The sequence below is a fragment of the Oryx dammah genome, unplaced genomic scaffold, assembly GCF_014754425.2.
Source record: "Oryx dammah isolate SB20612 unplaced genomic scaffold, SCBI_Odam_1.1 HiC_scaffold_2, whole genome shotgun sequence".
NCBI classification, from domain to species: Eukaryota; Metazoa; Chordata; class Mammalia; order Artiodactyla; family Bovidae; genus Oryx; species Oryx dammah.
This window is the reverse complement of record NW_024070186.1, coordinates 178,162,390-178,183,058: the sequence shown is the minus strand read 5'-3', so window position 1 is coordinate 178,183,058 and position 20,669 is coordinate 178,162,390. Positions and strand designations below refer to the sequence as shown.

General features: G+C 40.9%; 1 protein-coding gene across 1 annotated transcript in view; it reads left to right on the top strand.

The window, feature by feature from the left end:
- The window catches only part of COG7 (component of oligomeric golgi complex 7), an 88,712-nt gene that overhangs the window by 15,978 nt on the left and 52,065 nt on the right, over positions 1 to 20,669 (top strand). Inside the window, exons 5-7 of the mRNA XM_040257798.1 lie at positions 10,993 to 11,075; positions 12,266 to 12,388; positions 18,634 to 18,832. Of these exons, the coding sequence (XP_040113732.1) occupies positions 10,993 to 11,075; positions 12,266 to 12,388; positions 18,634 to 18,832 (405 nt within the window). The remainder of the gene's footprint in view (positions 1 to 10,992; positions 11,076 to 12,265; positions 12,389 to 18,633; positions 18,833 to 20,669) is intronic.

The window sequence follows — 20,669 nt, the reverse complement described above, 5'->3', positions numbered from 1 at the left end:
TTTGTTGGCAAAGTGATGTCTCTGCTTTTTAATACACTGTCTAGGTTTGTCATAGCTTTTCTTCCAAGGATCAAGCCTCCTTGTTTACCTGGACTTAATTGAAAGCTTTCTTCTTGCCCTTGATTTAAAGGCTGCATTCTTTGATGTGCTCTTCAGTTGCCCAGAGAATGGATTCAGGACTCTTCTCCAGCCTCTTCATTCCATGTCCTCCCCATTTGTCAATTCTTTATTTTGCATCTTCTCTTCATTAGCATGATTCCAGGACGAGAGCTGGACCTTTGGAAAATCACCGTCTGGCAGTTTTATTCCTCATGTTTTCTAGTAAATTTGTTGCAGCTGTAGACCATGGAGCTCACTTGTGTGGTTGGGGTATGCATCCATTTGATAGGGGATTAGGGAAGTAGCAGGACTGGGGCTCCATGAATTTTAAGTTTTTTTCCTTTCCTTCTGTGTGAATTGGCTACTTGGTGCTGGAAACAGGTTTGAAGAATGCCCTGTGGGTCAGGATCGCAGGCTTTGGTTTTAGAGCAAGCTGTATTTGACAGCTTTCATGCACAAATTTGAATCAGGCTTGATTCTAGATTCTGCTCTTTGTAGGCAGGATGCTGATTCAGAAGGCAGAAATGGGTCCTGCGGCTGTCCCACGGCCGAGCCGGGGTGGAAGCAGACCCTCCCCTGCCTGCCCAGGCCTCCTTGGCCCCTGGTTCTCCATGCTAATGTCCAGTTTCTCCCAGCATATCCACTCATTGGCCAAAATGATTATCTGATTGGTATTCTCTGAAGTGTGTAGTATGGATGTTTTCCTGGCGTCAAAACAGATGAATGAAACTGTGTTTTTCTTTGGTGGTTAATTTTGGTGAGCATCGGGAAGGGCTTTTTTTCTGCCACAAAAGTAATATGCTGTTTAATCAATTATCTTTCCAAGAAGGCTAAGGTGCTTCTTTATCTAACAGTTTTTAAAGGGAAATCTGATAAATTAGTACATCCCCGACACAATACCCACAATCTTCAAGTATACATGCCTCATTCATTTTATAAACTAGTGGATTCAGTTCATAAATTGAAGCAACTTTTTGGAGCCCAATTTTACATATGGCAGGGATATTCATTTATCTAAGTGATCTTATGAAAATAATAAGCATTTTAAAAGCATGTAGTCATTTTTAAACTCACGGAGTCCTGCCCATTACAATGAGAACCACTGTCTAGTTTCTGGAGTTTAGCTGAGTTATATCCGCAGTGGTTGCTATTACAGCTTTTCCTTCTCAGCAGCTTATTGGACTTACAAGAAATGGAAGAAAACAGAACAAGTATAAAGAGGTTTTGCACCTGATAGCTCAGGGTTTTTCCCCCCATTCTTTCTTTTACATTTTATTCTAAGGCTGTGGCATCTGTGTTTTGACCAGAAGGGGGCAGATGGGAGCCAGAGATGCTGCATGCATGGGAGGCCGCTGAAACTGTATCTCTGTTTTTTTAATCAGTAGACCTGGAACCAAGTGTTGTGTTTAGCACTTCCTCTGCCCTTAGGGAAAAATATAAGAAAGTACTTGATATTAGACCCATAGAGTCCATTGCTGTCTGTTGAATGCTGGTGTTTACCAGATAATTTTCTTATTCCTCAAACCATTAAATATATGAAGTTCTAGGAGTTTAGTTTGTTTGCTTAGTTCCCATCTGATATAATCAGAGTAGGAATTTTCAAAGGGATTACTAACTTGTAAATAGTGTTTAAAATATTAATTACATGAGGAATGGCAGGGAATACAAAAATGAAAAAGACTGCTGTCCTTCAAGGACTTTATACCTTGGCTGAGGGTGAGGCTGGGAGAAAACAAGTACACAGATAATTTTATTACATAATGGAATGTGAAAACTGCCTTAGGCCTCCCCAGGATGAAGGAAAATCGAGGAAGCTTTTATGAAAGGGCTAGTATATGCACAGAACCTTGAAAGAGATGAATTTAAAAAAATTTAAATTGCTTCTGATTATAAAATAATACATAAAAGGAGTTATGTATGTTATTAAAGTTATGCAAGTTATTAAAATTTGAAAAAATGGAGAAAAGTATAAAAAAGAAAATGATGTACCAGTAAACTCACCACCCAGAAATGACTGCTAGTATTTTTCTTTAATTAAAAAAAATTTTTTAAATTAATTTATTTTTTGGCTGTGCCCTGTGGCATGTGGGATCTTATCGCCTCCTGCAGTGGAAACACAGAGTCTTAACCACTGGACCACCAGGGAAGTCCCTATATTATTATTACTTTAAAAATTTTTGACCGTTAGTATTTTTTTCAGTTTTTTCCTTTGTGTATATATATCTTTTAAGGAAAGTACATACATTGAGTATAGGCAGTTTTGTATCTTTTTTGCTCCCTTAAGCAATATAGCATGAGTGTTTTCTCAGGGATATAGGGATTTGATAGGTGAGGAAAAGCATTTAGGGCAGAAGGAATAATGTATATTTGGATGGTATAGAAAGGAGAAAATTCAGGGTCTGTTTTGGGAATAGCAAACGCATTTTAGTGGAATGAACATTGGGAAATGGTCAAAGGTGAGGCTGGAAAGGAAGGTGGGGACAGAGCATAGTTTGCCTTGAACAAATTAAGGAGTTTCTATTGAGGGAATGACTTCATTGCTGCTGACAATTTATTAGTCTGCTGAGGAATGTGGCAAGAATGGAAGGACTAATAAATTGTCAGCAGCAATGAAATCATTCCCTCAATAGAAACTCCTTAATTTGGAGATGGGCAAACCTAGTTTCAAATCTTTGGGCCGCCGCATATTAGCAGAGACCTCCACTTCCTGCTCAGTGAAATGAGTGTAGAATACGCACTATGTTCTTGGGAGGATTAAACAAGACAGGCGTGCAGCTCCTGATCCAGAGGAGGCCTCCAGGGAATATTGCTTCCTCTTTCTCTGGAACCTCTCATTCAAGACTTGTAGCCCTTATAGCAGCCTAAAGGGAATAATTCCTAAGAGGCCAGTAAAGGACTCCTGAACACTCTCCTGGAATAAGAGCTGCATCATTTCCAAAAAGCTGTGCAGCTCAGCAGATTTAAGTAAACTGTCAATACATTTTGGAAGCCCAGACCCACACATAAGTTAGTTGGGTTTTTTCCTTGAATTTGGGCTTCCCTGGTGGCTTGGACAGTAAAGAATGTGCCTGCAGTGCCAGAAACCTGGCTTCAACCCCTGGGTCAGGAAGATCCCCTGGAGAAGGGAATGGCAACCCACTCTAGTATTCTTGCCTGGAGAATTCCATGGACAGAGGAGCCTGGCAGGCTCCATGGGGTTGCAAAGAGTTAGACACGACTGAGTGACTAACACTTTCTCTTCTACTTTCTTGAATTTAGTTAAATGTTTTTCCATCACCTACAGTGCTGAAAAGTTAAGTAGTACTGAAAGGTCTAAAAGGGAAAAGTAACATCTTCTTTCTCTACCTAGTCCTTATCCAAGAAGCCCACCACTTTTAGAGCTGTTTTTCTGTGGTCTTTTACTTTATCTTTCTGCATGATAAATGTATTAGTTTATTTCTTCATGTTTAAATTTTAGGCATTGTCTGTTGACTTCTGTTTTTCCAGCTAAGGATTTAGGTTTCATACCACTCTTCTTTCTCTTTCCCATTATCCTCCTGTCTCCTTATTTTAATTGAATCAGTAAATAATATTTATATTATCACAACTTTATAAATTATTAATTTTTGCTGAGTCAAGCCCAGGTACTATGATTTCATTCCCTTTCCTGTTCAGCTTCATGTTTATCCTGAAATTTCTGATCACCTCTTTATCCCCTTCTCATTCTTCCAGCTCTCCATACTCCCTGTTTTTTTTCCAAATGGGTTCTTGGGCATAATGCTTTGTTCCGAGTACCCCCTGTTCCCCAGAAACTCTCCTTTTGGAATGCTGCCTCTGCTCTGGACATGCAGATCCCAGGATTCTTTACTGTTGCTCAGATTTAAACTCTTGTTTCTGTCAGTTGTCAATCTGGACAAGTCATAGGAGTTAGATGATGTCTCAGGAACCTGGCCAAGACATATCTGGGCCCTTCTAGTTGTGTGATCTCGACGAACTTATTTATTTCAGTGTCTTCTTACCTCATACGGTTGCCTTGAGATTATAAGTGAGCTTGCATAAATGGAGAAGCTTGGGAAGTTCTGTAAATGAAAAGTAGACTAGCTTATCCACAGTGACTTTGTTTCATTGTTACTACCTACTCTGCATTTCAAAGGGCTTAGATATTATCCTTGCTGCTGTTTATATTTGCCTGTACATTCAACCAGTTATCCTTTTTCTCCAGGAAAAATGAGCATCAGAGAGTGGGAGAAGTGAAGGACAGCTCTCAGCACATGCCTAGAAGGGTGGTGCTTGCTGTCTACACCTAGGCAGAAATGGGGGTGGGGTGGGGTAAGTTCTGCAGACTGATATAGTGGGGGAACTATTTTAGGAAGAGATTTAAGAGCATATTTTCTATATATTTATTTTATTTAACATGTAATTATGACATATAGGCTATGTGAAAAGTACTTTCTTATGTTTAAATAGCATGCAAAATCATTTGCAGAAGCAACAATAAATGAATTTTGGGGAACTCTTTATTTTTTAATGTCAGTGTCCAGGTTGCTTCCTATTGGTGCCATAAGGTTTTTATACTGTTTGTTTATAATTAAAAGTCAATTACTGATTTGAAATGATAACCCATTTACCATATATTATTACACTTTGGGTACGTGAGGTAGAGACTTGGGGACTGCGTGAATATTTTATTCACATGATACCTGCATCAGTTTGAGATTCTCTTGGTATCAAGTGATGAAAACCTATTTCAAAGTGGCTTAAAGGAAAAAGAGATTGTATTGGTTTATGGAACTGAGAAGTTCAGGGATAAACTTGCTGCAGGCCTGGCTTGATTCAGGAGCACAAACTATGTCTTTAGAACTCAGAGTCTCTCTCTTGCCATTTCTTGGCTCTGTCTTCCTATGTGTTGGCTTTACTTGCAGGCACATTCTTTAGGTGGTGGCCATTGCAGTTCTAGGCATCCTTTCAGGCAGTTCAAGAAGGGGTGTCAGGATTAATCTTGATCTTGTTTCACATGCAGCTTTGGCACCTCTGAGTCAGTTACTTTGATTATGTGGACTCAAGGCCCTGGTTGGCCAGGCCTGGGTATCATCCCAGAGCTGCGGGTGGAGTTGTTCCACTGGAAACATTTAGATCTTAGGAGAATGGGAGGCAGAAATATGGTTCCCCAGAGGAAGACCATAGTTCTTTCTTTTTTAAAAATTTTATTTATTTATTTTAATTGGAGGCTAATTACTTTACAATATTGTAGTGGTTTTTGCCATACATTGGCATGAATCAGCCATGGGTGTACATGTGTCCCCATCCTGACCCCCCTCCCCCCTCCCTCCTCATCCCATCCCTCAGGGTCATCCCAGGTGCACCAGCCCTGAGTGCCCTGCCTTGTGCATTGAACCTGGACTGGTGGTCTGTTTCACATATGGTAATATACATGTTTCAATGCTATTCTCTCCAATCATCCCACCCTCACCTTCTCCCACAGAGTCCAAAAGTCTGTTCTTTGTCTCTGGGTCTCTTTTGCTGTGTCAGGTATAGGGTCATTCATTACCATCTTTCTAAATTCCATATAAATGTGTTAATGTACTGTATTGGTGTTTTTCTTTCTGACTTACTTCACTCTGTATAATAGGCTCTGGTTCCATCTACCTTATTAGAACTGATTCAAATGCATTCTTTTTAGTAGCTGAGTAATATTCCACTGTGTATATGTACCACAGCTTTCTTATCCATTCATCTGCCGATGGACATCTAGGTTGTTTCCATGTCCTAGCTATTGTAAACAGTGCTGTGATGAACATTGGGGTACACGTGTGTCTTTCAATTCTGGTTTCTTCCATGTGTGTGCGCAGCAGTGGGATTGCTGGGTTGTATGGCAGTTCTATTTCCAGTTTTTTAAGGAATCTCCACACTGTCCTCCATAGTGGCTGTCAAAATATGCATAGAAACAAATGAAAATGAAAACACAACAATTCAAAACCTATGGGATTCAGTAAAAGCAGTGCTAAGGGGAGGGTTCATAGCAGTACAAGCTTACCTCAAGAAACAGAAAAATAAATAACCTAACTTTATACCTAAAACAACTAGAAAAAGAAGAAATGAAGAACCCTAGGGCTAATAGAAGGAAAGAAATCATAAAAACTAGGGCAGAAATAAATGAAAAAGAAACAAAGGAGACTATAGCAAAAGTCAACAAAACTAAAAGCTGGTTCTTTGAGAAGATAGACAAACCATTAGCCAGACTCATCAAGAAAAAAAGGGAGAAGAATCAAATCAACAAAATTAGAAATGAAAATGGAGAAATCACAACAGATAACACAGAAATGCAAAGGATCATAAGAGACTACTATCAGCAACTATATGACAATAAAATGAACAACTTGGAAGAAATGGATGAATTATTAGAAAAGTATAACCTTCCAAAACTGAACCAGGAAGAAATAGAAAATCATAACAGACCCATCACAAGCCCAGAAATCGAAACTGTAATAAAAAATCTTCCAACAAACAAAAGCCCAGGACCAGATGGCTTCACAGGTGAATTCTACCAAAAATTTAGAGAAGAGCTATTGAGTTGAACACCTATTCAACTTAAACTCTTCCAGAAAATTCAGAGGAAGGTAAACTGCCAAACTCATTCTATGAGGCCACCATCACCCTAATTCCAAAACCAGACAAAGATGCCACAAAAAAAGAAAACTACAGGCCAATATCACTGATGAACATAGATTATAAAATCCTCAACAAAATACTAGCAAACAGAATCCAACAATTTATTTAAAAGATCATACATCATGATCAAGTGGGCTTTAGCCCAGGATGCAAGGATTCTTCAATTCTTCTATATTTGCAAATCAATCAATGTGATACAACACGTTAACAAATTGAAAGATAAAAACCATATGATTATCTCAATAGATGCAGAGAAAGCGTTTAACAAAATTCAGCATCCATTTATGATAAAAAAAACCCTCCAGAAAGCAGGCATAGAAGGAACATACCTCAACATAATAAAAGCCATATATGATAAACCCACAGCAAACATTATCCTCAATGATGAAAAATTGAAAGCATTTCCTCTAAAGTCAGGAACAAGACAAGGGTGCCCGCTCTCACCACTACTGTTCAACATAGTTTTGAAAGTTTTAGCCACAACAATCAGAGAAGAAAAAGAAAAAGAATCCAGATTGGAAAAGAGGAAGTAAAACTATCACTGTTTGCAGATGACATGATCCTCTACATAGAAAACCCTAAAGACACCACCAGAAAATTACTAGAGCTAATCAATGAATATAGTAAAGTTGCAGGATATAAAATTAATATACAGATATCCCTTGCATTCCTATACACTAACAATGAGAAAACAGAAAGAGAAATTAAGGAAACAATTCCATTCACTATTGCAACAAAAGAATAAAATACTTAGGAATAAATCTACCTAAAGAAACAAAATACCTATATATAGAAAACTATAAGACACTGATGAAAGAAATCAAAGAGGACACAAATAGATGGAGAAATATACCATGTTCATGGATTGGAAGAGTCAATATAGTGAAAATGAGGGTACTACCCAAAACAATCTATAGATTCAGTGCAATCCCTATCAAGCTACCAACAGTATTTTTCACAGAACCAGAACAAATAATTTCACAATTTGTATGGAAATACAAAAAACCTCAAATAGCCAAAGCAATCTTGAGAAAGAAGAGTGGAACTGGAGGAATCAACCTGCCTGACTTCAGACTATACTACAAAGCTACAGTCATCAAGACAGTATGGTACTGGCACAAAGACAGAAATATAGATCAATGGAACAAAATAGAAAGCCCAGAGATAAATCCACACACCTATGGACACCTTATCTTTGACAAAGGAGGCAAGAATATACAATGAAGGAAAGACAATCTCTTTAACAAGTGGTGCCGGGAAAACTGGTCAACCGCTTTTTGTAAAAGAAGGAAACTAGAACACTTTCTAACACGATACCCAAAAAGAAACTCAAAATGGATTGAAGATCTAAATGTAAGACTAGAAACTATAAAACTCCTAGGGGAAAACACTCTCTGACAGAAATCACAGCAGGATCCTCTATGACCCACCTCCTTGAGTAATGGAAATGAAAGCAAAAATAAACAAATGGGACCTAATTAAACTTAAAAGCTTTTGCACAATGAAGGAAACTATAAGCAAGCTGAAAAGAGCCTTCAGAATGGGAGAAAATAATAGCAAATGAAGCAACTGACAAAGAATTAATCTCAAAAATATACAAGCAGCTCATATAGCTCAATACCAGAAAAATAAACAACCCAATCAAAAAAATGGGCCAAAGAACAAAACAGACATTTCTCCGAAAAAGACATACAGATGGCTAACAAACACATGAAAAGATGCTCAACATCACTCATTATCAGAGAAATGCAAATCAAAACTACAGTGAGGTACCATTTCACGCCAGTCAGAATGGCTGCTATCAAAAAGTCTACAAACAATAAATGCTGGAGAGGGTGCAGAGAAAAGGGAATCTTGTTACACTGTTGATGGGAGTGCAAACTAGTCCAGCTGCTATGAAGACTATGGTTCTTTTAGAAGAAGGACAGTAGATGTGGGGTGGCCAGAATATCAGGTCCACAAAGAGACCTGGCAGGGGGCCCTGCCCAGCAGGTGCTCACTGGTCTTTTTGAATTGAATTGGTTATGTGCTAAGAGCCTAGAATTCCTCTGGTTGCCAAAGTAGACTTTCTTTTTCTCTCTGTTGTTCAAATCAGGAACTTGTTAAACTCAGGTTTACAAATTTGTCTACTTAATGTATTGATCTTGAAAACTCAGATTCCTCTATAAGGGCAAAGAAAGAAAGTGAAGTCGTGAAGTCACTCAGTCGTGTCTAGCTCTTTGCCACCTTGTGGACTTGTAGCCCGCCAGGCTCCTCCGTCCATGGGATTTCTCAGGCAAGAATACTGAAATGGGTTGCCATTTCCTTCTCCAGGGGATCTTCCCAACTCAGGGATTGAACCCAGGTTTCCTGCAATGCAGAGCCATGGGCTTCCCCTTTATAAGGGCAAAAGACCCACATATTGTTACTTCTAAGGTTTTACAGTGCTTTTGCTAAATGGATTTGCTGTTGGCCAATTCTGCCTTATTATTTGTTTGAAGAAATAACAAATTCTACTCTGTTGGGTAGAAATTTCTTAACATTGGGTTATATATTTAGACCAGTGCTCACTGTAGCATTTTCTTTCTAAAAATATTTTTTTGACAGTACACTAAAATGATGACAGTGTTTAACAGGAGTGATAGGCTTGTGGGCAGTTTCTCCTTCATACTTACAGTCAGTTGGGGCTCCTGGGTGGCTCTAGTGGTAAGGAACCCACCTGCCAATGCAGGGGACACAAGAGACGTGGGTTTGATCCCTGGGTTGGAAAGATCCCCTGGAGGACGGCGTGGCAACCCTCTCCAGTATTCTTGTCTGGAGAACTCCGTGGACGGGGGAGCCTGGTGGGCTACAGTCCACGGGGCCACAAGAGTCAGACACGACTGAAGCAACGTAGCACAGATGGATGCACACACACCGTCAGTTGCTAACAGTGTTCTCAACAAGCCAGGGCTTGTGGTATCCGATTGAGTCACATGTTCTACCCTTAACTTGACTTGTTTTTCACGTGTGTGATCTCCACATGAGCTGATTCATTGTCTGGGTAGGAGCTTCTGAATATCAGCTCACAATTGATCCAGATTTATCCTGCTGAATTCTTGCTCTTGGCTGCAACAGAAAGCCTGGTAACAGTATGTACGGATTTTCTGTTGTTCCCTTGGGAGGGAGAGCCAGCAGAGCATCCAGACACAGGACGTACAAAGGCCCTGGAGCAGCAAAGAGCATGATTTCTTCTTGGCACCGGTCAGAAGGTCTGCTCGTGCCAGTAATTTTTAGATCCTGTGAATACTAGCTTGGGTCCCCATGAAATGCCTGTTTTTGTAGGTCGGAAGTGGTTAAGTAGCAACAGCAGCGTACGGTTCAGCCTGCCCCTCCGTCAGCGGTCCTGCTGTTGACCTGCAGGCAACTGAAGTTCTCTGGGCTGCAGTTTCCTCACCCCGATGTGGTTGGTCAATGGTTATTTTAGACACCTTTTTACCCCTGACATTTTATGACTCTAGTCAGGGCCAGGACGAGGTGAGGCAGGTGAGATGCCAAAAACACCAAGTTGAAGGAGATGCTCATCCTGCCCTTGTACAACCTGCAGAGTGAGAGCCCAGCCCCAGCCTCTAGTCCCAGCCCTGATTCTAATTCATTTTTCCATTCACATGTGAGGTTTGCTTTGCTGTTGTATAACCTGAGCTCTATCAATGATGCCCTTTTTTTTTGTTTCTTTAAATGAGCAAGTGTGTTTTTTTTTTTTTAATTTTTAATCTCTGTATTTTTGACTCCAGTGGGTCTTCATTGCTGAGCCTGGGCTTTCTCTAGGTGCGGCAAGTGGGAGCTATCCTCTAGTTGCGGCGTGCAGGCTTCTCATTGCGGTGACTTCTCTAGTCGCAGAGCATGGGCTCTAAGGTACACAGGCTTAGTTGCCCCATGGCATGTGGAATCCTCCCAGACCAGGGATGGAACCCATGTCCTCTGCATTGGCAGGTGGATTCTTAGCCACCAGACCATCAGAAAAGCTCAGTGATGCTTACTGATGCACTGTTCTCAACAAACCAGGGCTTGTGGTATCTCGTTGAGTCACGTGTCCTACCCTTAATTTTACTTGTTTTTCACGTTTTTGATCTCAACGCGTGAGTTAATTCATTGTCTAGGTAGAAACTTCTGAATAGTAGCTCACAATTAATCTACATTTATCCTGCTGAATTCTTGCTCTTGGCTGCAACTGAAAACTTAGAAACAGTATGTACACATTTTCCATTTTCCGTTGTTTTTCTTTAGATCAGTCCAAAATGTTTGTGAAGGTTTTTAGTGAAATTGACCGGATGCCCCAACTTCTTGCATACTACTACAAGTGCCACAAGGTGAGAAGCTGTGAGTGATTGCCCCTGTGGAATGTTTGTAGAACCGGGCCGTGGAGTCCCAGTTTCAAATCTCAGTTTCTTACTTAAAGGTAAAAATGTTTGCCTCCATGCTCTCTGGCTTTTTTCTTTTAATTAGCCAGTAGGGGGTGCCCTTGGTCCAGCCTCTGGATTCATTTAATTTTAAGTTGGGAAAAAGAGTCATTGGTTTTCAGCCTTTGTTTCCTTTATAATGGGTTTCCTTTATAATGGAAGAGTTTTTAATTTTTCCCATTTTTGTGTTTTGGGATTCCCTTAAAGCTCAATCGCTAAAGAATCTGCCTGCAATGCTGGAGATCCAGGTTTGATTCCTGGGTGGGAGAGAGGCCCTGGAGAAGGAAATGGGAACCCACTGCAGTATTCTTGCCTGGAGAATCCCATGGACAGAGGAGCCTGGCAGGCTATACAGTCCATAGGGTTGCAAGAGTCAGACATGACTTAACGACTAAGCCGCCACATTTTTGTCTTTTAAGGGAGATTCTCATCATAAGGTTTATTATGCTTTCAGTAAACCTTGAGAATTTTATCTGCTGTCTAGGTTTGTTGAGATTAGTTTGCTGAAAATCTTGACAGCTTCCTGGGCTAACTTAATTCCTGCAAATCCAGTGCTCACATGTCTTTTAAGCAGTGGAGTTAGGACATGAAGCTAAAGTACGTCGTCATGGCCACCCCTGAGGTCTATTCAGAAGAATGGGGCATGCTGAGTACATTGGCATGCTTTGGGAGAAAGATAAAAGGAGAAGGGATCACTGAGAGGGCAACAGATTCAAGCTCTAGATGACAACAGAGCAGGTGTTTTTCCTGCCTTTTGAAAAAATTATTTATTTATTTATTTGGCTGCATTGGATGTTGGTTGCAGCATGTGGGGTCTTCATTATGACCCATGGGCTTAGTTGTCCCATGGCACGTGGGATCTAAGTTCCCCAACCAAGGACTGAACCCACATCCCCTCCATTGGAAGGTGGATTCCTAACTACTGGACCACCAGGGAAGTCCCTTTTCTGCCTTTTGTTAAGCCAGCGGTCATCTGTGGGTACCTGCTTGCCTGGGAGAGTGGGCAGTGGTGGATCTCTTGCTGAGGTCGGGGGGCAGGAGGGCAGCAGGCAGCGTATCCTGGCGGACCCAGTAAGGCCTCATTTGTTCTGCCTCCACAGGTGCAGCTTTTAGCGGCCTGGCAGGAGCTGTGCCAAACCGACCTGCCCTTGGACCGGCAGCTCACTGGACTCTACGACGCCTTGCTCGGTGCTTGGCACACACAAATTCAGTGGGCTTCGCAGGTAACAGCTCATCTGGGTTTTCAGGAGGACAGAGCCCGTGGTGCCAAGGGAGAGGCTGATGACCTTGACACCCTCAGCTCCGCTTGAACCTTATGCTGCCATCACCAGAAGGGTTAAAAGATAAGCTTCGAAACCCAAGGCAGGCAAAGCTTCAGGTCTCCATTCAAACTCTTCTTATCGCTCTTATCTGTATCTTAAATAGGATCTAATGTGACAGTGTTGCTTGTTGTTCAGCCAGGCAGCCCATGGAATTCCTGGAGGCCGTTATCTTCTGATCTAAAAGCAGGAGGCCCTTAGTCAGGTTGTGCTTGAGTGAACCAGACCTTTTTATCTTAACTTGGGGTAAAATTTACCTGGTCTAAAGTGAGTTTCCCTTGTTTTCACAATACACCAGGAGTTAGAGGAGCAGTATAGAGTTTTAAAGGTGCCCTCTGACTTAGGGCAGAGGTGAGGCAGAGGAACTGCATTTCGTTGACTTTCAGGAACCTTCCATCCTTTACCTTCTCCAATATTCAGCCTTAAAGGGTATAAATCACTGGTCCCACGTCTTCGTGCCAGGAAGTGCCCTGGATCTTCTTTTTTCGTCTGAGTAATGACTGACTGGGCCTGTTCACGGTGTGGCTTATTATATTTTTTTCAAAATTCATTGTGAATCACCCTTCAAGTGCTGGTCAGTCATTCACAGGCATGAACTTGACGGTGGTTGGAGATGATTGCTCATACGGGGTCACGTCACTCAAGATCGTTGAAGTAGTTTTCTCCATCCTTCTTTCTTCTTGAACCATTCAGTCTAAAAAAACAAACAAACAAACAAACAAGCAAAACAAAAAACAACCCTGTGTGGGAGTTTCGTGGTTTTTATGTTATTGTCAGTTGTCAGTGACCCTGTCCATCCACACTCATTTCTGCGTCCTTGTCTGCTGCTTCTGTCAGGAGGATAACAACAGTTCATGCGCACATGTACTGATGCCCCTCAGTGTCTGAGTAAAAGGATTTCGACTTCTCACACTTCTGTTCAGGCCTCACCCCAAGTTTTGTAAGATGTGATGTGTGTCCTTGTGTGCATGCTCAGTCCTGCCTGACTCTTGGCGACTGTATGGACTATAGCCCGCCAGGCTTCTCTGTCCATGGAAAATTCCAGGTAAGAATACTGGAGTGGGTTGCCACTTCCTCCTCCAAGGGATCTTTCCAACCCAGGGATCGAACCCTTGTCTCTTGGTCTCTTGTGTCTCCTACATTGGCAGGCGGGTTCTTTACCACTGAGCCAGCTGGGAAGACCCTGTAAGATACAAGTTTATGCTAATTTACGCTTTTCTCCCATGGCCCATTTTCTTTTCACAATGTGAGCATGATACGTGACTGTCATCTCCTAAAGCTCAGTATAGCGCAGAAGAAAACCAAAGGTGCCGGGGTGAATATGTCTCTGAAGACTTTTTATCCTCAGTATTTTAATATGAAAATTTCCCAATGTACAAAGGATTTGAAAGAATTGTACAGTGAACACCCAGGTACCCATACCGCCTATGTTCTACAATGAACATTTTGCTGTTTGCTTTACCACAGATCTTTCCATCTCTCCATGTGTCTATCTGTTCACCAACTCATCTTAGTTTTTGACTCATTTCAAAGTAAGTTGCAAACATCATTCACTTCCAAACATACATATCATTGACTAGAGTTCAATATTTGTTTACTGAGATTTTTTTTAGGTAAATTGTGAACTGTGATCTTAAATATGCCATTTGATTAGTTTTGACAAATGCAGTTTAACCTAGTCGCCTACCAAGGTACAGAATGCAACTATCATCCTAGAAAGTTCTCTTGCATTCCTTCTCAGTTGGTCTTTGTGCCACCATCACCGAGGGCAACTGCTGTGCTATTTTTTTCCACCATAAATCAGGTCAGCCCATTGTAGAATTTCGAATTGGAATTTTACGGTGTATGTTCTTTTGTTGAGGATTCTTTTATTCAGCCTGTTTTTGAAGATCTATTCGTGTTGTCGTGTGTATTGGTAGTTCCTTTTCGTTACTGAAAGCTCTTACATGGTATGAATATATCTCAGTTTTGTTTATTCAGCCTTTTCTTGATGGACACTTGGACTGTTTCTAGTTTGGTGTGATTATAAGTGAAGCTGCTCTGAACATTGTTCTGTAAGTCTTTTTGTTGACACCACATGTTCATATCTCTTGGGTAAACACATAGGAGAGGTACTGCTGGGTTATAGAGTAGATCTATATTTAGATATGTAAGAAATCAGCACTTTTCCAAAGTGGTTGTGCTTTTTTACGCTCCCACACACAAGTACGCGAGAGTTCCGATTGCTCCACATCCTTGCCATCATTAGATGTTGTCAGTCTTTTTAATCTTAGCCATTCTGGTGGGTGTGTTGTAGTATCTCACTGTGGCTTTAATTTGCATTTCCCTGATGACTAAGGGTGTTGAACTCCTTTTCTCATGCTTATTGGCCACTTGTATATCTTCCTTTGTGAAGTATCTGTGCTGGTGTTCTGCCTATTTAGAAAAAAATGGGTAACTTGGTTTTTTAATTATTGAGTTATGGAAGTTCTTTGTATTTTATGGATATAAGTTCTTGATCAGATATATTTTGTAGATACTTTCTTCCAGTCTGAGCAGAAGTGTTGATTTTGATTAACTTAATTTTATCATAGTTTTCTTATATGGTTATTCTTTCTTTGTCCTCAGAAACTATCACCAACCCCCAAGTTGCAAAGACATTCTTCTGTGTTTTCTTCTAGATGCTTGTTGAACTTTTACATTTAGTTCTATGGCCCATCTAGAATCAATTTTTGTATGTAGTGTAAGGTGGGGCTTCCCTGGTGGCTCAGACAGTAAAGAAGAAAGAAGCTGCCTGCGATGCAGGAGACCTGGGTTCGATCCCTGGGTTGGGACGATCCCTTGGAGAAGGGAGTGGCTGCCCACTCCAGTATTCTTGCCTGGAGAATTCCAGTGTAAGGTAATGCCACATTGTTTCTGCATGTGTTGTTTGGGTTAATTCCATGCCCCTACTTGTTAAGTTTGATCTTGTAGTCTTGAACCTTTTGGTTGTTCTTTAACCAATGGCCATCCCTTGTGCCAGATCACTTTAAAGGAAAAGGGACACCTTTGAACATGAGAGACCTCTTGGTTGGTCAGCTGAAACTGTCAGCTGTAAACATTATAGTTTCAGCTGCCCAACCAATTAGGCTTTGGTTTACAGTTGTTTAGTTTAATTCTTCCCCCGCCTCAAGTCATTTAAGTAGGAGATAAAAGTGAAGTAGATATTCATTGCCTAGTCCTTTCTCACAATATGAGGAGAAGAGTCAAGATTTCTTTTTCTGGATAAGAATACTTTTCATTGTCTCCATTGGTTCCATCCTTCTCTTGTAGTGAAATGTTTCTTTTGTCAAATCAGGAAGTTGGACTGGGTGATATCTAAAGATCTCTGTGATTCTCTTATGTTTGGGGGATTGTGGAGGGAATATTAATACTTTGGATAGAGACAGAGAAGGGTGTGTATTGGTGCAATTTTGTGTGGAGGGAGTGGGAATATATGATGGAGAAATACTGAATGCAAGACAGGAGTTTGGCTTTCTCTAGAAGGCAGTGAGTATCTGGAGTAGTAGTGTGAATGATGTTACTGTTTTAAGAATCACTTCGGTGTTAGACCATCACCTATGTAAGTTCCTCTGCCAAAAAGCCTCACCAAGAGGAAGCATGTAGATAAATCGAAGACCATTTTTTGAAACAACTGTCCTGGACTCTTCAAAAATGTCAGTATCACGAAAGAAAAACAGTCAGGGAGTTATTAAGATCAAAGGAGACAAAAAGGCAACTGAATGTAATTTCACGATCGTGGATGGGATTCTGCACGATGGCAAAAAAAGCTATTCAAAAGAACATGAAAAGGACAATCGAGGAGATCTGAACATATGGACCATAGCAGGTATAAGTATTACATCAAAGTTAAGTTTGATTAGTTGCAGTGTTGTAGTGATAAGACTGGCCTTATTCTTAGGCGATATATGCTGAAGTATATAGCAGTAACATGTCATGATACCTGTGATTACCTTTCCAATGGTTTAGGAAATAATGCATTTGTGGCAAAATATTAATTGTTGAATCTTGCAATATTTAGACATTTAAAGCATAAAAAAATTCTAAATAACCTTTAAAAATAGTGAATTTGGTAATGGTAAATAGGGTGAATTGATGAAGAAAGACTGAAGACAGGTAGGAAGCTATGTTTGGTCTAGGATAGTGATGGTAACGTAACAAAGGCATCCAGTTAAAAAATGGGCAATTGTTAGAACCTGGTAAGTAAGTGACAAAGGACCTGGAAGAAAGGAAAGTGGAGAGAGATTTTTATTCTGGTCGAATGGAGATGCTACTGACAGAAATAAGGAAGTTGAGAGAAACAGGTCTGAGGAGGTCAGCAGGAACAGAATGAATTCCAATCTGGGACACTTTAAAATTCCAAGAGAGAGTGGCTCAGCTCAATGGTGATACCTAGTAGATGGCTGGAAGCTGTCATTCAGGAAATATAAATTGGTTGTTTCAGTATTGGTTGGGTTAAATGCAAATTTCCTCTGTCTCTTTCTCTCAGACTCCAGCAGTGATATTTATTAAACTAAATAGGTGCTCATTGAATTCGCTATGAGAATTAAAAAATTTGGTCTTCTCTTTTCATAATAATCTAAGAAAAGATATTAGCATATTTTGGACCGTGTGCCTGACCACCTTATAACCGGCTGTGGCCGTATGATTTCAGTGGGTGCATTCATGTTGGTAGTCACATTGGTACCCGTCTTCTCTTGGGGGCGAATGAAAAAAGAGGCAATACTTACATGATATGAGTGCTGGTGTCAAGTGAGTGCTGCTTTATGTACATTGCATAATGTTTTCTAGGATCCTTCCCTTTTTATGGCTGAATAATCTGTTGTGTGTATTTATCGCATTTTGTGTATCCATTCATTTGTAGGTAAACACTTGAATTGCTTCTGACTTTTGGCTATTCGGAATAATGATGCTGTGAACAGGGGTGTACAAACATCTGTTTGGGTCCCTGTTTTCAATTTTTGGGGGTGTATACCTACAAGTGGAATTGCTGGATCATATAATCCTATGTTTAACATTTTGAGGAACTGCCAAATGTTTTCCATAGCAACTGCAACATTTTACATTCCCATCAGCCATGCATAAGAATCCAAGATCATGAGAAATTTGCCCTATGTTTTCTTCTAAGAATTTAATAGTTCACTCTTCAACTTAACATTTGAGTTAATTTTTATATATGGTATAAGGTAAGGATCCAACTTTTTTTTTTTTTTTGTCATGTGGATTTCCAGTTTTCTGAGCGCCATTTGTCAAAAAGACTGTCCTTTTTCGATTGAATGATTTTTGGCACCCTTGTTGAAAATCATTTAACCATGCATGTGTTTTTCTGGGCTCTCTATTCTATGCCATTGGGCTATTTGTCTATTCTTACTCAGATGCCACACTGTTTTGACTATTATAACTTTGTTGTAAATTTTGAAAATAGGAAGCATGAGATAGTCAATGTTCTTCTTTTTCAATATTGTTTTTGCTATTTGAGGTTCCCTGAAATTCCATATGAATTTTAGAATGAGTTTTCCTGTTTCTCCAGAAAATACTTTGGGGATTTTAATGGCGAGTACACTGAATATATAGATGGCCTTGGGTAGTATTATTATCTAGCTCAGTGGGTAAAGAATCTGCCTGCAATGCAGGAGATCCAGGTTTGATCCCTGGGTTGGGAAGATCCCCTATAAAAGGAAATGACAACCCACTCCAGTATTCTTGCCTGGAGAATCCCATGGACAGAGGATTTGCAGGCTGGTCTACAAATGTGCTTCCAGATCCTCTAACTGATTCAGTGAATTGCTCTTCTTTAGTTCTGTTTGTTCCCTGCCACCCACACCCTCCCCATTTCTGCATTTCATTTTCACAGTCCTGTCTCTAGCCAGTATCTAAATACTACATGTGATAGATTTGAAAATAGTTAGGCAGACATGAAGTAGCCAGTTGTCTTGGAGGCAAGGCACAAGTCTTGCTAGTTTACTTGGCTTCTGAGCACATCTGCATGGGTGCTGAGCAAAGCCTGGACCCTGTAGCTCTTGATTGGACCACTTCCTGGCTCAGAGGGATTCCTGCAGGCCATCCAGGAGTCTGCTTCATTGGAAGGTTTGCTCCCATGTGATAACACGGACGCCTCTCTCCCCCTGCAGGTCTTCAAGAACCCCCACGACGTAGTAACTGTTCTGCTGATTCAGACCCTGGGGGCCTTGGTGCCCTCTCTGCCCGTGTGCCTCAGTTCCGGCGTGGAGCGGGCAGGACCTGAGCTGGAGCTCGTCAAGCTGCTGGAGTTCTATGATGCCACCGCCCACTTCGCCAAGGGGTTGGAGATGGCCCTGCTCCCCCACGCACGTAAACATGCTTCCTCCCAGTTCTCTGACTTGCCTTCACTCACTTTTTTTGGGTGGGTCGGGGGGCCTGGGTTTGTTTACCTTTTCCAGTGACTGATTTTACAGACATGGAAAGGAGCAGTGTTTTCCTTCTCAACAGAGAGGGAAACCTTTTCCATGAAAACATTGCCATTATGGAAATAATTGTTGCCTGATATATTTGCCTAGCTCCAGTGCTGCCTAGGCGCTTCACACATGCTGGGGAAGTGACAGGCACTTCTGCAGGGGCTTAGAGTGTAATAGGCAGGTGGACGTCAGTGGCAGCGAGTGGGCAGCGAGTTAGCCTGGGAGGGTGGTGTCTTCTTCCTCTTAAGTCATCACAGAACCTCGGGCAAGTCAACCTAAAAAAGTAAGTTCAACAGAACAAGTGGATTAGAGGAGGCTTTTGCAAGGGCAACAGCATATTTTTAAGGGCAAGGGTGCAGTATTAGGACCAAGGGCGGCTATAAGGTACCTGGGCTTTCCCCAGATGCCGTGTGAGAGCACAGTGCTTTTTATTCCCATTTGGGCAAACAGTGCGTGGTGTGCTGCATTTCCCCAGCTGTTTCCCATCTATATTAAAAGCATCATAAAGCTTTAAGTCACACAGACCTCGTGAGGAATGCTGCTGTCAAATCAGGAAGTCGCCTCAGGAAGGCCTGCTTCTGCCATTGGGCTGCTGCCTGTCACTAACTTGGTTTATTTACTAGTTATTCTCTTTAATTACCTTCATGTGTAATTACCTCGTACATTCCAGGGAGTGTGTTTGTTGTTCGAGTTCCTGATGACTCATCGGGGGTTTTTGGCACACTTGCTGGTCAGGCCTCGGCTGTGGGAGAGGCACGGTGGATGTGGACAGCTTCCAGGGATCTGGACTTCGTTGTCCTAGTGGTTGGAGAGTGTTTAGGCTAAGTGTCCTGCAGGGGCAGAGTGGAATGAAGGCAGGGCCAGAAGCAGGTTGCTTTCCTCCTACTGGTGATGGATATTGCTGAAGAAGAGAGAACCACCCTCTAAAGAACCAGATACAGAAAGTACTTTGTTAGTCAGCCATGAAAGTTTAGATTTTTCATGATTCCTATTGAGATTAAAAAAAAAATTATGTGTATTTTGTAGTTTAAAAATACTTTGGAAACAGACATAAAAATAAAAGAGAATAAAAATGATCCATAATCTCTTCACTCAGAGAGGCATGGGAACATTTTATTTCCTCCCAGTAGTTCATATATAAATATACATGTTTATAAATGTATATGAAATAAAGGGCTTCCCAGGTAACTCAGTGGTAAAGAATCCACCTGCCAGTGCTCTAGATGTGGGTTCAGTCTCTGGGTTGGGAAGATCCCCTGGAGGAGGAAATTGGCAACCCAGTATTCTTGCCTGGGATATCCCATGGACAGAGGAGCCTGGCGGGCTTTAGTCCATGGGGTCGCAGAAGAGTTGGACATGAGTTAGTGACTAAATAACAACAACGTATGAAATAGGTGCATATATAAATATATACATATGCATGTATCTTGAAAAATACTAGTTTATATGATCTTATGCTCTCTTTTTTGCTCACATTAATATAATGAGCATTTTTATGTCATGAAGTATCTTCCTAAGACATGGTTTTTAATGACCATTTGATAATGATGGCTTACTTTAATTTTTTAATCCACTATTTAGAAATCAAACTATTATAAACAATCTTGCACATTAATTTTGGAGCCCACCTCTGATTATTCCTTGGAAGAAGTTTGACAGTTACAGTTGCTAATAAATGAAAAATTTAAAGATTTTGTCCCATTTTGTTCTGCAGAAGGTTTCTGCCTCTTCAT